This window comes from Netta rufina (genome assembly GCF_964035555.1).
Source record: "Netta rufina genome assembly, chromosome: 2".
NCBI lineage: Eukaryota > Metazoa > Chordata > Aves > Anseriformes > Anatidae > Netta > Netta rufina.
Window position 1 is genome coordinate 83,699,889 of NC_140124.1, and position 15,378 is coordinate 83,715,266.

Consider the following 15,378-nt stretch of genomic DNA (forward strand, 5'->3'; position numbering starts at 1 on the left):
TAAACCTATTTCAGAGGCTTAATCTTAGCCCAGGCCCCACTGTGGTCTGTGCACTAGCGGCCTCGTAACTGGATTTACTGTATCACAGGAATGAAGCTTCTCTGGACTTTTTCTCCTACAGCTCTAGAAAGGAGAACACTCACCCCGGTGGTTTGTTGCTCAGCCATTTCATCAAATCCATACAGGCCAGAGGAAAAATGATCACAGGAGCTGTTATTTTAGGGGGGGAAAAAAGCACCCAAGGATTATTTTGAATCACACAAAATGTTCTGGTTTAACAGAGCAAATTATCTATACTGATTTTGATTTTTAAATATCATCTTATTTTGATATATATTTTTTTACTTATAAATTTAGCTTAATTCTAGCAAATTATTATTTAAAAAAAAAAAAAAAAAAACAACTGCTTTGATATTTTGTTGAACTTGACTTTTGTAATTTTGAAGAAACAGCATTTTCCAGTGGAGATGAGATGGTCAGCACCATTTTGCCCAGCTGTTCTCATTACTCTTATGACAAAATGTGCTAATGTTAGCCAGCACACCCTGCTACAGCATAGATGAAACGGCAAGGGCAGATGGGAAGTCTTCAGCTCCAAGTATTCTTTATTGTGTGAAGTCAAAGATCCTCAGGCAAACATAGCGAGAGCCAGCAAATCTCCCAGAGGGCTAAAACCCCAGCTGAGTCTCAAATTCACAGTGCAGGAGAGAAATGGCTGTAATCTGCTAAGGAAAGCAGATGTACAAGAGTCATTCTGGCAGCTACATCTGTCGTGCTTCCTCCACCCCACCCCGCCTTGTTACACTGACTCGTCTTTCGAGTCATATGCACTTTTCTCACAGAAGACAAAAATAGGCGAGCAAAAACTGTCAATCACACTAAATTTATTTCTTAGGATAGTTGTTCTTCCCTTGTTTTATGTTCCAGTTTTATTGAGTCCTCAGCATCTAAGGGAAGGCTTTTGTAATTTGGTCAAACAGCAGACAGGATTCCTGGGGGCATGTGCCAGCTCTGTGGCTCTCTCCCACGCTGTCCCTTGGGCTGTGCATGTGTGGGGATGGTGCCAAGACGAAACGCACACCCCCTCCCTCCCTGTGCTATGCAGCACCACCCTTTGGTACCCCTGCCCCCCGGCGGGGCAGGCTGAGGAGGAGCCGGGGCGGAGCGGAGCGGCGCCTCCCTCGGCCCCTTCCCTCCCTCCCCGCCCTCAGCAGCCGGGCTGAAGCCGCCTCACAAAATGGCGCCGCCCTATCTCGGGGTGCGCCCGGAGTAAAGATGGCGGCGGCGGCGTCTCCTTCCCTCCCCTTCCCTGTGGCGCTCGGTGGCGATGGCGGCCGGCAGCGCCGTGTGGCTGGGCGACCTGGTAACGGCAAGAGGGCGGTGGCGTTGGCGGTGGCGTTGGCGGTGGCGGTGGGCTCCTCGGGGGTGCGGGAGCTTGGGGTGTCCGTGGGCGCTGACCTGTGTTTGGCCGGCAGGTGGAGCGGGTGGTGTGCCCCTACGACAGCCATCACCGGGTGCCCCGGGCGTCGCTGGAGAGGCATGCGGCGTCCTGCCGCCTCCGCAAGATGGGATACTCCGACCAGGAGCAGGTGCGATGCGGCTTAAGGGGGGGTCCTGCGTTGTGGGAGGAATTGGGGGGGGGGGTAATGGGGGCTTTTAAGGTGCTGCAAGTAGCCCCCATGCACGGATCCCCCCGGGGACCCCAAGTGAGGGCTGTGGGCTGGGGACGCCACGGGCGGCTTGATGAGGTAGGGCTGCTGTGCTGTGACCAAGCTGTTGTGTCCCGCAGGCTGAGATGTACGACTCCAGCTTCTTCTACGAAAACCTGAAGGTGCCCGGCGTTGCGATGGGTAAGCGGGTGGGTGGGTGTGGGGGCGCTTTGCAGCGGGGCTGAGGTCAGAAGGGGAGGCTGGAGGTCGCCTGATCCAGCGCCCTGCTCAAGCAGGGCCACCTAGAGCTGCGTGCCCAGCACAGTGTCCAAATGGCTTTTGAGTCTCTCTAAGGTGAGAGAGCCACCACAACCTCTCTGGGCAACCTGTTAACACCATCCTTGCTCCTGTGGGGTGGCCTGTGTGGAGCACCTCAGGTGTGGTGAAGCCTGTGTCCTCACACCAGCACACTGCACTACCTTGCCCATAAACTCTCCAAGACATCTTAGAAAAACTGAGTGTTTCCATCACATAGATTTATTTTGTCTTGTCACTGTGCTTTGCCTTACTTTACCTTATTCATTTAACCTCTTTCATTGTGTAATTCTGCTCTGTAGGTCCCTGGGCCATTTTAATAGTAAAACAGAATCGTTTTTCTTTGGTAATTTATCTAGGTTCTTCTGTACATCAAGTGCAGAAAGTGCATTAAAAAGCACTTTAATAAGGCAGAAAAACTGGCCCTAGAGTTTGGACATACAGTAACGATACAGGAGAGAGTTCCAATGTACATACACGTCTTTCCATATCCCTGTAACCCAGAAATCCTTTCCTTTTTTACCCCTCCTCCCCATAGTTCAAGTATGGGATAGAATAAAACACTTTTAGTTTAGACTCCCTTATGCATCAATAAAACTACAATGTTCTGTAAAATACCATAAATCTCATAATAGAGGTTGGGGAATAAAGACTGGCCCTACCAACTACTTGATGTAAAAGTTCTTCTCTATCTGCAGATAAAGATCTCCAGTTTCGTATTGTTCAGCAAGCTAAAGCTCAAAGTGTGAAAGAAGGCATAGGCTACAGTGAAGGTAAGTAGAATGCAGGTATGGAGATGATTTCTTTAGCTCTCTTGTGGAATTGCTGTGAAGGATCTTTTAAAGTTAATTTTTAATATTCCTTCTTGTCTTTATTTTGGGGCGTAACAACTTTCTTTATTCAGGTCAACCAGGTAAAAGAATTTGAGTCTGTTGTACTCAGACTTCTAGTTCTCTTCAGATGCAAAACTCAAGAGTTTTCGGAAGCACTAGTCCTTTCCTTCCCATCCCATTATATACACTTAGTTTTCTGCCTGTATTTTCTGGTACTGTGTTCTGCCCTGTGTGGCCCCAGCTCTTCACAAGCAGCCTCCAGACTTCTTGTTCATGGAATGGATGAGGAGGAAAGGAAAAAGGAGGACTGTGTTTTTAATTTTGTTTAAGGATTAGTTGCTAAACATGAACTGTGTGCGCTTGTCCAACATTTCATAGATCAAAAACTGAGCGATGTTCACATTAGTATTATGTTGGATTGTTTCAAGGCTCTACATAGTTGTGTAATAGATACACATCTACACATACAATAATGTCCTTTGCCGATGCTCTCAGCACATTAGTTTGTCTCGTTTTTCAGTGGGTTTTGTGACTAGTCTGTAGAGTAGGTTGACTGTGACCTATGCTTCTCCTGAAGAGTTGAGGCTAAGAGTAGAAAAGTAGGGCCACCTATAGGAGCCAGTGTAAAGCTGCAGCATGTAGTTTGGAAGTTACTGCAACACCTAAAGGATGCAGCATTTTGTGCCTTTACACTTTTGGTTTGGCTAGCACATGTGCAGAAGGAAAAGTGCACTTGTACTTTTCCTGACCTGACAAATAGAGCAGCGCTTGCTCAGGCATAGATTTCCACGCCGTTCTTCTTTCTCTGGCTTGGCAAAGCCTTCATCTGATTGGCACTGTGTTTTTTGGAGTGCGTCGAGTGTATTTTGCTCTGGAGAGAAGTGGTAACTCAATTTGACACGTGTATATCCAAGTAGAGAAACTAAGCCTTTTGTCACCCGGTGCACCACAAAGATATGTCAGTGAGCCACTAGATGCCAGTGTTTGCTGTGCAGTTTTCACTCCAAGTTTGCACTTCTATGAAGATCTCACTAAAACTATACAGAGTGATTTTTATTGTGGTGTCTTGGCCTATTCTAAGATTTACTGACTTGAGATTGCTTGTTTAATTGGAAGTCTTTGTCAACAAAGACAAATGGAAAAAAAAAAAGTAGCTGTATAATAGGACAGGAAGGCTGGTATTGATCATAAGCTGTAGGATTCTTGTAAAATCACGAGCACATAACTGTTAGGGCACTTTTATGGGCTTCTGTGACCCTATAAGAACAGTGCATTCTAAAAATAAAATTCCTGTGTTACCCTTTCAAGTGAAGAAGGACTTAACTTCTTACAGATGTATAAGGGGAGGATGAACATAGCATGCATGTTTATGGCATTGCTGACCTTTTCCTTTTTTTTTCCTGTATAATTATGCTGTCTTACTAATAACAGTTCTCTGTTCAACTTCCAGGATCTTATTCATCACTGCCTGTAGAAGTTCCTCAAAATCATAAGCGTTACACTTGTGACCTGACTCAAGCTGACCGCCTTGCTCTTTATGATTATGTTGTTGAGGAAACAAAGAAACAGAGGTCGAAGTCACAAATCACAGAAAATGACAGCGATCTCTTTGTGGATTTAGCAGCAAAGATCACCCAAGGTTTGGAAGATGGCCTACTGCTGTTTTATTGCTCGGAGCTTTTATGTCATATAGGTAGATGACTTTTGGTGAAAGCCAACATGAATTTTGCTACTTTTATTGAGGAAAAACATACTGTTCTTCAAAGTCACAATGACAGTCTGGCATCAGAAAATACTGGTCTGGTAGTCTTTGTGCTGACAGCTCTGAGAAAGCCGTGGTGTTCTTTCCTTGGCATAGATGTTATGTATATTTAATGGATAGATCTTCTGTCATAGCAACTGACTTCAGGTGTCTTAATACTGACAATTACTTGTGAAGTTTGGAACAGTATTTACTATAAGAGATGGCAAGATTAAAGATCATTTAAAATTAAAAAAAGCCTAACAAGGCAGGTTGGTGCAGTCATTCAGTTGAATTCTTGAGCATCATAGCAAGGGATATAGTGGACAAGGCCTCCTACCACTATTGAGACGTGCTGCTGTGTAACTGTACCACGTGAAACTTGGTGTTATTCTGTGTTATTCTGTGACCCTGTTGTGCTTAGCAGATAGTGTTTGTTATCTATACAGGTAACTGTTCAACAGAACTTGGCTTTCTCAATCATTGTTTCTTACAGTAATACCAGCTTTGGATACATGGCTTGTGTTTTGTAGCATTTTGACCAAACTGCAACCCTGTATGTTGATTTGGGTCACTGCTGGGAGACAGATCACATAGTAACATCTGCGTGGTGTTTTTCTAGCCTTGTATAAACAGTAAGAAAGTTGGAAAGGAAGCTTGTGTTAAGTCCATAATTGCTACTAAGTATTGGAGAAACTTCAGAAACAATACAGTGTATTTTGTTTCAGACTCCTTTTACTAAATCCAGCAGACTTGCCTACCCACAGGTGCTAATGTTGTGCTAATGGCCATTTGTTTTACTTCTAATTTTTTGCTAGATGACAGTCAGAAAGGTCCAAAGTCCCATCTTGAAATTCTGGCTGAAATGCGAGACTACAAACGGCGACGGCAATCGTACAGGGCTAAGAACGTTCACATCACAAAGAAGTCTTACACTGAGGTGAATGTCTTAAGACAAAGATATGAGTTGTTGGTTTTTTTGTATACTTTATATTGGTATAAACAATACACCCATTGAGAGAAGACATCTATTCTGCTTCTTGTGCTCTGCCTTAAGAATTGCAAACTATAGAGAAATCTTCTTGTTTTGGTTAGTTGAAGCAAATTACAAATAACTGAAGCATTTCTGACATTAGTAAATTTTGAATGTGAAAATGCCAACCAGATACACCAGACTGTTGTGAAATGGTGCTATTAAATTTATACTGAAATGTTGTGGGTTTTTTTTTTGTTTGTTTTTAAGATATATAGTATGTCATAGGCAACTACCATGGCATGCTGCTTTTGTGTTGTTTAAAATCTTTCTTTAATCTGCAGGTGATTCGGGATGTGATTGGTGTACATATGGAAGAACTCAGCAGTCAGTGGCAGGAGGAGAATAGGCTAGATAATGCAGAGATGTGTGAAGGAGGAAAGACAAAATCTTCAGGAAGGTATGTCACAGATAGCAAATTCCTCATGAATGCTAAAATGTCCTTTCTGCGTGGACAGAGCAGCGTGACAGCCTGTAGTGTTATCCTGTACTGCTTTCTATATAGCACATACTACCTTCAGCTAAGACACATGCAGTTTATTGTATGCCAATTCTGTTAAGCTGTTGCTTGAGCAGCTCTGACTACATAAAGGATGGAGAAAAAAGAATTAGTACTTTTCTTTCAGGGATAAGAAGATGAGCTGTAAGTGATCCACATGGATAGATAGTTTCTGATGTAGCTGGGGAACAAGCACTGCTTCCCTGTGTCCAAACATACACATAATAGCTGGGAACAGAAAGATACTTGAAAATACAAGTGCAGGATTTCTTCTTATTCTGTAGCATATTCTGTCATGTGGTACAGTAAAATATAATACCTCAAAGAAAAGGCTTTCCAAGTTTACTAAATATTTGGACCTTCTTGAGTTCTTAACACAATGCATTTGTCAGTGGAATTATTACCTGGTCTACTTACGCTTCTTCACTGAGATGAAACAAACTGAAAGGTGACACTTTAGGTGTTTGTTTTCAGCACTAAAGTAAAGGTGAATAAAGGAATTAGGTCAAGCTTGCAGGCTCCTCTAATGGGAGGTAGCAGCTCAGGGCAGGTGGTTAAAGACTTGGGGATTTAAAGCAAAACAGAATGAATCCCTTCCACATTCTCCTGTTTCTTAAGTAGAGATAAGACTGCAATATTAGAGCAGCTTTGAGGAGCAAGGTTTGTAAGAAATGATAATTGGATTAGTTAGTTTGCTGAAATGGGTGCATATAAGGGTATTGACCCAGGACCTCTTTTGGGGGAGGTATTGCATTTTGGGGGGAGATGGAGAAGACTCATTAAGCCTCTTGTTATTAGGCAGTATATTGCAAAAGTGATACTGAAAACAATAGTGATTGCAAAGCTTCTTATTGAATAATATCAGTACCAATCAATAACTGTTCTTCAGAAGGGAAGACAGACGGTCTGCTTCAGTGGACTCGCGGCAGTCTGGAGGAAGCTCTAAGGACGCTGAACGCACCAGACACAGGAGAGAGACCAGCAGGAGTCCAAGTAAAAGAAAAAGGAGTCGTGAACGAGGCAAAGACAGAGAGTCACGGAGAAAAAGAGAGAGGTGAGCTTAAATGGTGTCAGCTGACTCCTGCTTCCGAGTCAGGCAGCTGTAGCCCTTGTGTGTAAGAATTTAGTACAGAGAATAAGGTATCAATCTAACAGCATGCACACTTCTCTTTTTTCCTTTCAGGGAAGAAGACAAATATCACAGCCATAAAAGAAGGAAGTAGGACCAAGAACGTAATGATTTTGTTTGCCAGCTGTTCAAAGAATTACTTGCACAGAACATACTGCTACTTGTGTTGTGCCAGGGCCAGTAATTCTGTGAACATAATACTGGTGTTGCTTCACAGCTGTGTTCGGAGACAAAATGAAATAGTGTTCAGGGGTTGTCAGGATGGAAGCAGTGTATGCCAGAAAATGTGTAAATGTGTAAGACTAATGTATCTATTAATAAATTATGTTGATCTCTTGTCTATTTGAGTTTAGTACAGCCTCTCTCAGATTTTATTCATCTCTGTCAGACTAATTTGCAGACAAGGTAGTCAAAAGACAATCTACACCAGTTAAAAATAAAAGAAAAAAATCAGTGCTGTACAGAAGGATAATGAGAAATGCACCACTTGTCACTGTCCAGTCTTCTCTACACATAGTTTTGTCTTTATGAAGTACAGACAGAAAGATTCATAGCAAAATACATTTCACTGTGTATAAACAAATGAGTCAAAGTACCACTCTGAAGGTGCCTGCATCTATTTGAGAGGCAGGAAATCAATATAATCACACAACTAATGTCTGATAAAGGGTAATTTCAAAAAAAAAAAAAGAAAAAATCCTGGAGAAAAGAATCTTCTTGTATGCTACTTACTTCTGTTTATTTTTTCCACCCTCACCTGGTCCAGAACGGTAGGCTTGATCAAAACAGCGTTGAAGGCTGGCTCAGAAAGTTTCTGAGCTGTACCATGCCATCTTGTTGGTCACTGGAAAGGAATAAAAAGCAGATGTCTTAGAAAAGCACATATGGTAAATCCTAGCATGCAAGGCAAGATACAACTGAGGCCTATATTAACTGCAAGCAGAAGTGCTATTATTAAAACACGGTTCTAAGTAAAAATCAATCTGGTAGCTAATGACAAAAGTTCAGTTCATGTGTGTGCCTGTGCGTTTTTGGATTCTTGTGTGTGAAGTTGGTTGCGGTCAAGACAGAAAGACCCATTCCAAAAAGACTAACTCGGTATGAAAACCAAAACAGGATGAATTCAGGTGGGACTATGTATAGTATTTGTCTTTTATACAAACCGAAGGCAACCAATGCCAAGACCATTCCAAGAAGGACAATTTACCATAGCTAATGCTACAAAAATTGCACCAGGGGGGAGTAATGTGGGAGAAACACAATAGAAACTTCACAGACTTCAAGTGGGAGCTCCTATTTTCTCTCTGATTTATTATCTCAACCACCACAAGAGCAGCCCATAAGACACCGATAGTTCCACTACCATTAACACACAGATGATACAAAGCAGTTTGTAACTGCTTCCTAAGGGGAAAACCACATCACCAGGCAGTAACTTCAATATTTCAGAAGTGGAAAAATAAAAATTTATCATTTAACAGCTCAAACCCCCAAGGCTGACCACTCAGAGAAAATAACTATTGACACTTTTGATCTAACCTTAGTCAGCTTTTACTCATGTAAGTATGGCTACACCCAAGAGAAGCTAGACTACGCATCTACAATTACAGGCTTGCAGAGAGCCCAGAAGTGATGCTTATATTAAAATTGATGGCTGAATTGAATACTTACGCTTGTTCTTTAATTCCATTGAGGAATTCCTGAATTTTCTCATCCGGTATCTCTCCATCGATACTGGCCAAATAGGAGTAAAGGTAGGAGAATGTTTCGAAGGGAACACGAGCCGCTCCACCTTCTGGGTCCTCTGTTAAAATTTCGCAGGCATACTTCATTGAACTCAGCAAGGACTGTGGGGGGGGCAGTCAAGATATGAAAGGAGAAGTATCAGAGCCATGAACATCCTTTGTACATCATGACAAAATGCAGACTGTAAGCCACTGAAAATCAAGTGTAGATGAAATGAAGGCTTTAATCATCATTACCTAACTTTCATTATCAAATTTACCAGCCAGTACAAGTTGTGAGGTGGAAACAATACTAAAGTTCAAGTAACAGAAATAAAGAATACCATAATGCTGTAATGCTTAAAGATCACACAGGGTACTCTGAGCCATACCTCCAATATGGCCAAATTGCTCTATTCTGCTACTGTAAAAACTCAGACCTTAATATATCCATTTATACACACACATTATCTCAACGGGTCTAAATGAATTTGTAGCAGCAGTTAAGACAGACAAATCCACCAAAAAAAAAAAATAAAAAAATTATTATATTATTTTATTAGGAACGATGGAATTTACTGTTTTCCTACTTGTATGCAAGTTCCATTTTAATAGTTAATAGAAAAAACACTGAGGCCAAAAACATTTCAAGAATGTTTCAGTTAATCAAAGCCAAAAAAGGTTCAAGTTCTCTGAGCAACAAAAAACATGCCTCAAAGTGTTAGTTCAAAGTATGCTTAAAAAAATGCTTTATTCCGTACAACGTCTATCATCCACTGCCCTATCCATACTGAGCTATATGGGGAAGTGTGGAAAAATTTGCCATGGCATTGCATTGAGTGAGAGACTGGTTTGACACTATTAAAACAAACAAACAGGGTTTTGTTAACCCAGGAAGTCATATTTTTGTTATAACTTTTTCAAAATTTACCTTTACCTTTTCATTAATAAGCCAGCAACAACTTTGTATATATAAAAAAAAAATCCCTAATAGTAAAAAAAAAAAAAAAAAAAAAAAAAAAAAAAAAGCAAAATAAATGCAATGTCTATTCAACAATCTAGAATACCTGCCGGAGAAGTCTTGTTTTTATAATCCCTTAACAGTTGAAGCAGTAGCAGCTTCAGTAAAACCTCTTCTTGAAGTTTTTACTTAATGTAGCTCCTCCTACAGGAGGTCTCTCTGGGGACAGAGAAACAGCTGCTTACACGATGTGAATCTCTGCATGGCCTTCTAGCCTCAGCACTTTGCTACCACTTTATCACCATTCCTCCTCCTCCCATGCCAAGCTGCTACTCATTTCCTCACTTAACGCAGTAGATTTATTCCCACTCAATTTCCCACCTTTTAAAGGCATCTTAACAGGCTACTCGTGTGGTTATTTCTCAACAGGTAAGACTCAAAATACAGATCAGTTTTACAGAAAAATACTTCGGTTGACTGGTGTTATGAAGAAGTTCACATGCTTCTAGGTTAGGACTCTACTTGTCTAGTCTTGTATCTTAACTGTGACCCTACTCCAATAGGGATGCTATTTACAACTGGAGGAAATGAATGTAACAGTTTGTGAGCTTCTTCCTTTCAGGTTTAGGAAACTGAAGTTTAAGTTTTGTTATGTAGAGCCAAAATCTAATCAGTCTCTTAATATCTGAAAGGATGGACAAAGGAGGTAAATCTAGGCTGCACAGCTTCATCAGAATGATGCTCCTGTGACTGCATTTTTTTATGTTGCTTTTTTTATTGTTATTTATTTTCATTTTGTTTTTTAACAAGGGGAAGAATGCAAAATTATTCATTTTCAAAAATGAAAAAGGGAGGAGCTGGAATCAAGAAATATACAGTTCAAGTGGAGAACTAGGACTTCTGGATATCTCAACATTCAAAAATATTTTCCTCCTAGTAGCCCTTATTCCCTATTGCAGAAGCCTTTAAATATTATCCTTCAGAAGAACATCAGCTTAGTGTAAGTACTTTATAATCTATCATTCTGTTAAAATGCTCTGCTGAGATTGCATTACTGACATTAAAAGAATTAAATGCAGATTTAGTAACATTAACTGCTTCTGTGAAAATGTAATTAGCTACACAATTAGAAACTGATGTTTTAATTTCTCCCTCCAGCTCTGCTCTGTGGACTTCTGCACCGAAGCCATGAGCACCATGCCTCCATCGTCCTGTCTCTCATGAGCTAAGCTCCCCGCAGCCAGGCCTGCTGTTCTACTGCCACCCTGTGAAGTGAGGACACAGCCCGCCCTTTCTGGGTTAAAAAAAGCTGTCAGAGAGCAGAAGTAAACACAGGAGCCATTTAGCCAGGTGCAGCTTGCAGATGCACACCAAGTGACACAAAAGCACCTTTACACAACCTAACCCCAAGGTCCATTTGCATTACTTATACTCATACGTGACCATTAGGTGCTGGTCCTGAAGGTTCCCGTTGCGAACATACCTCACCAAGCACGCTGCACCCCAGTGCCAGGATCTTCATCCACTCCACCTCTTCTTCATCATGGACATCCAACTGCAGGATAGCTTCTAGCTGCTCCTCGGGCAAGCACAGGTTTTTCCATTTTTCCTTCAGTTCTTCAACGCTAACCATGCCCTTAGGAGAAAGCTGTGAACAAAACCATACCACCACACTAAGAACGCTGAAAACCAGAGTGAAACTAAGAACACAAGTCCCTCCCCAAAACACATCAAGTATTTGACAGTCTCCCCAGCTGTCTACAACATCTTTTTGTCTCAGAAAACCACATTAGCATTTGTCACTATTGCCAAAGGCCGGTTTGTACCTGTTTATGCAAGACTTTAAGGAGCCCTGGGGTCAAACCAGCGTCTTCTTTCTGTTTCGCTAAAGGCATTTCCACCCTCTCCTTCACAGGAGGGGCTTCTCCTTTTGCCAGCGCTGTAAAGTACCTACATGAATGGGAACAGCAACATAGCTTAATGCGTAGGATGATTAAAAGCTACACAGAAGTAAGCGGTCTTACAGTTCCATAAACGAATCTTCATGCTCCCACACATAGGCAGCAGCACTAAGCAAGCTCTCTGCATGCAGGATTGCTATTCTCCCCTGCCCAGGGGGTAATTCCACCGTTTCTTTTAGTGGAAACCACACTCTTAAGACTTTACATAGTCCTTTTTATAATACTCCAATAATTCTTAAGTAACTTAACCTATTTTATGCACAATATACTCAGCCCTGCTTGGCAACGGCGGACAGCAAGTTCTTAACTTCAGAATGTGCTTGCACAACCTCACACAGACTTCTCCTATTAGACCGATGAGCATCTTACTGCTGATTTAATTAACATTCCCCCCACATGCTACCCAAAAACCCCTGGCAACACTGTTAGCACTGCAGCATTCACATAAGCATTGGTGCTATTTCTGTCCACTCTGAAATAAAATTTAGGGATAGAGCGAAAAGAGAATGAGATGCACATCCTTTTAATTATAAGGCTACCACAGCCTTTAGAGCTACCATCTCTGCCATAAAGTAGCCAACAATCTAAACTGGGAAAACAAAACAAAACAAAACAAAACAGTTTTCATTCAGGCAGTCGTGGGTCTAACTCGAGCATTTCTTCATTCTTCCTCATTCATATGTGCTGGTCATTCATGTCCATGCCATGGCTACCCCATGCTGTGCAAATACTTGCCAAAAAAGCACAGCAAACAGCACTGCAGAACCACACTCACTTAACCAAACAGAAATAAATACATTGCATGTATGTTGGTGTAACAGCTGGGCTATTTTTCGGCTGGATCAGTTTTCCCATCTGACTATTCCTATGGACAAACACTACAACACAAGGTGACACAAAGTTCCTCAAGCAATGCTGGCACCACGTATGAAACTATGGCCTGCCTCTACTTCATTTGGTTCCCAAATCCGGGCATTATTCCATCTCAGGTGCCCTCACATAAGAACGTATTCCAGAAAGAGGGGTGCACACCAGAGAGCTCCTCAGCAGCTCCGACCAAGCTGCTTCAACATTTAACCAAGGTGTCCCACAGCCCAAGCATGGAAAGCAGCACAGCCAGGGTAGTGTGGTGCTGCCCCTGCTCAAATCAGACCCATATTTCAGTCTCCCTAAGCAACCTGGCAGTAGCTGTTTCTGCTGATTTCTGTTTCAGCATGTTCCCTACCCATCCCTCATGAGGAGGTACACCATGCACCATGAGTATCATATTCCCGTGGTATAAAACAAGGCACTAACAGTGCACTGTTAAGATGTTCCCACTGTCTTCCTCCAACGCTGCAGTTGTAGCAATTTGGCTGCACTTCTTTTATGGACTAGCTAGACTCAAACCTAGCTTCGTTAACAGCTTTTCCTCCCTCATGGACACAGGTACAGACAGTTTTCAGTTCCTCACAATTTAGACATTCTCACAAATACCATTCGGAGCACTTCTCCACACAAGCTGTAGGACAGGTGCCATGGTTTTGGCTGGGACAGAGTTTCTTTTCTTCACAGAGCTCACACAATGCTGTTTTGATTTTAGATGAAAAGTGGTGATAACACGCTGATGGTTTAGTTGTCACAGAGCAGAGCTCACACATAGCCAAGGAATTTCCAGCTCCTGGTGCTGCCCTGCCAGCAAGGAGACTGGGGGTGCTCCAGGAGCTGGGAGGGGACACAGCCAGGACAGCTCGCCCAGGCTGGCCCAAGGGACGCCCCACACTGTGTGGGGCCATGCTCAGCAATAGCAGCTGGGGGAAAGGAGGATGAGGAGGAGGGGGATGTTCAGAGTGATGCTCTTTGCCTTCCCAAGGAGCCATTAGGTGTGATGAGCCCTGCTTTATTCAGAGTGGCTGAACACCTGCCTGCCGATGGGAAGCAGAGAACAAATTCCTTGGTTTGCTTCGCTCGTGTGCACGGCTTTAGCTTTACCCAGTGAACTGTCCTTATCTCAGCCCATGAGCTCTCACACTTTTACCTTTCTGAGTCTCTCCCCAACTCCACCTGGGGAAAGGGAGTGAGAAGATGGATGATGCTGAGCTGGCCACAGGGTTAAACCATGACAACAAGACAAAATGATAGTGAGCAGTTGAGGTCAAAGAAAAATAGAACTTAAAGAAGCAAAAACATCTTAAACATCTTAAACTTCACAGTGAGAAATTTATTATACGGACTAGCACCTATAAGTCACAACTTTGTAGGACCTTTTCCTTTTTTATTAATGTTTAAGGAGATTTTTTCCTGGAAATAAACAAAAAAGTAATCTAAGCAAGTTTAAGAATTAAATGGCTATTTCTACATGTCCTTTATATTCTGAGAATTAACTCTCACGTGAGAGAAAAAAAATAGTTTGGTCTTCAGGATAGCAATTAACAACAACAAAAAAGAGTCATTTATCTCTAATGAAAATCAAGCTATTCCACAGATATGCCAGTCCTAAATGTCAGTGAAGCAGAAAATACATCGAGTACTATACTATTTTTGAAAGGCTAACAGGTTCCATTAATACACAGAAGCATGTATGCAATACATGTTGTTTAATGTACAATTCAGCTCCCTTGTACAATAAAAAGGACCATCAAGACTTTGTGGTTCCGTATTCATAGCACTACATCATTACGAGAACACCATACTTACGCAGCTGACCACTGCAAAAGATCACGAGGTTGAGTCCTGATAGCAGCTTTGGTAAATTGCTTCAGAATATCTGGCAGCTCAGGGGGAATTTTGATCTGCTCAGCACAAAACATGGTTTCTGGAAGAGGCATGGTCTTTTCAAATTCAGTTACCAGGACCTGAAAGAAATAACAACAAAACAGCAGGTCACATATGCAGGATGAAAATAAAACACTGTCTGCATGCATGGGGGGAAAAGTATTACTACCAAAACTGCCTCCTTTCTTATTGGGGCTGCTAGAGGACATAACCTTGTTAGGGTAAACAGACAAGCAATGGGAAGTCTCTACAAACCTTAATCTCGATGGTAACACCAAGCAAAAAACTGGAGCTAGGTCTCCAACCATAGCTCCAGGCAAAGAGAACTACAACTTTTAACACCTATCTTTAGATAACTCATTTTCCTCCTCACACTTACCACCATATGCACTTGTAGAACAATGAGTTCAGACAAATCAAACCATACACAAGTGTGAAAAACACCTGTGTTGACAACTAAATACCGCTTGTCATTTCAGTACAGATTAACTTCTTAACTTAGTGTGTATAAATTTGCTTCAGTCTTCACAGCCCGCAGGAATCCCTGGTTCTGGAGACAACAGAGAAGGTCTGGAGAAAGGAGGCTTTCCCTCGGTTGAGGAGGATCGGGTTAGATATCATTTAGGCAGACGTGATACCTAGACATCCATGGGTCTGGGTGGGATGCACCCATGAGTGCTGGGGGAGCTGTAGGATGTGGCTAAGCCACTCTGCATCACCTCTGAGAGGTTGTAGAGAAGAGAGGAGGTGCCCGAGGACTGGAAGAAAGCCGAGAGGGG

At 42.3% G+C, this 15,378-nt stretch overlaps 2 protein-coding genes across 3 annotated transcripts; one reads left to right on the forward strand and one right to left on the reverse strand.

The window, feature by feature from the left end:
• The first annotated feature begins 1,212 nt into the window (after positions 1-1,212).
• Positions 1,213-7,525, forward strand: SNRNP48 (small nuclear ribonucleoprotein U11/U12 subunit 48). 2 transcript variants are annotated; one of them, XM_084306923.1, is made up of 9 exons: positions 1,213-1,363; positions 1,476-1,589; positions 1,790-1,850; positions 2,663-2,737; positions 4,248-4,436; positions 5,357-5,478; positions 5,856-5,971; positions 6,960-7,124; positions 7,254-7,525. In XM_084306923.1, exons 1-9 carry the CDS (start codon positions 1,328-1,330, stop codon positions 7,291-7,293), a joined length of 918 nt encoding a protein of 305 aa, XP_084163049.1. In that variant the 5' UTR covers positions 1,213-1,327; the 3' UTR covers positions 7,294-7,525. The 2 variants fall into 2 exon arrangements, with proteins under 2 accessions (XP_084163049.1, XP_084163050.1); XM_084306924.1 differs by having other exon boundaries at positions 6,963-7,124.
• A 454-nt stretch (positions 7,526-7,979) lies between these two features.
• On the reverse strand, positions 7,980-14,652 carry ROPN1L (rhophilin associated tail protein 1 like; the record flags this gene model as incomplete). Its single annotated transcript, XM_084306938.1, has 5 exons — positions 7,980-8,043; positions 8,871-9,046; positions 11,368-11,532; positions 11,711-11,834; positions 14,522-14,652. 5 exons carry the CDS (start codon positions 14,650-14,652, stop codon positions 7,980-7,982), a joined length of 660 nt encoding a protein of 219 aa, XP_084163064.1.
• Between the last annotated feature and the right edge of the window lie 726 nt (positions 14,653-15,378).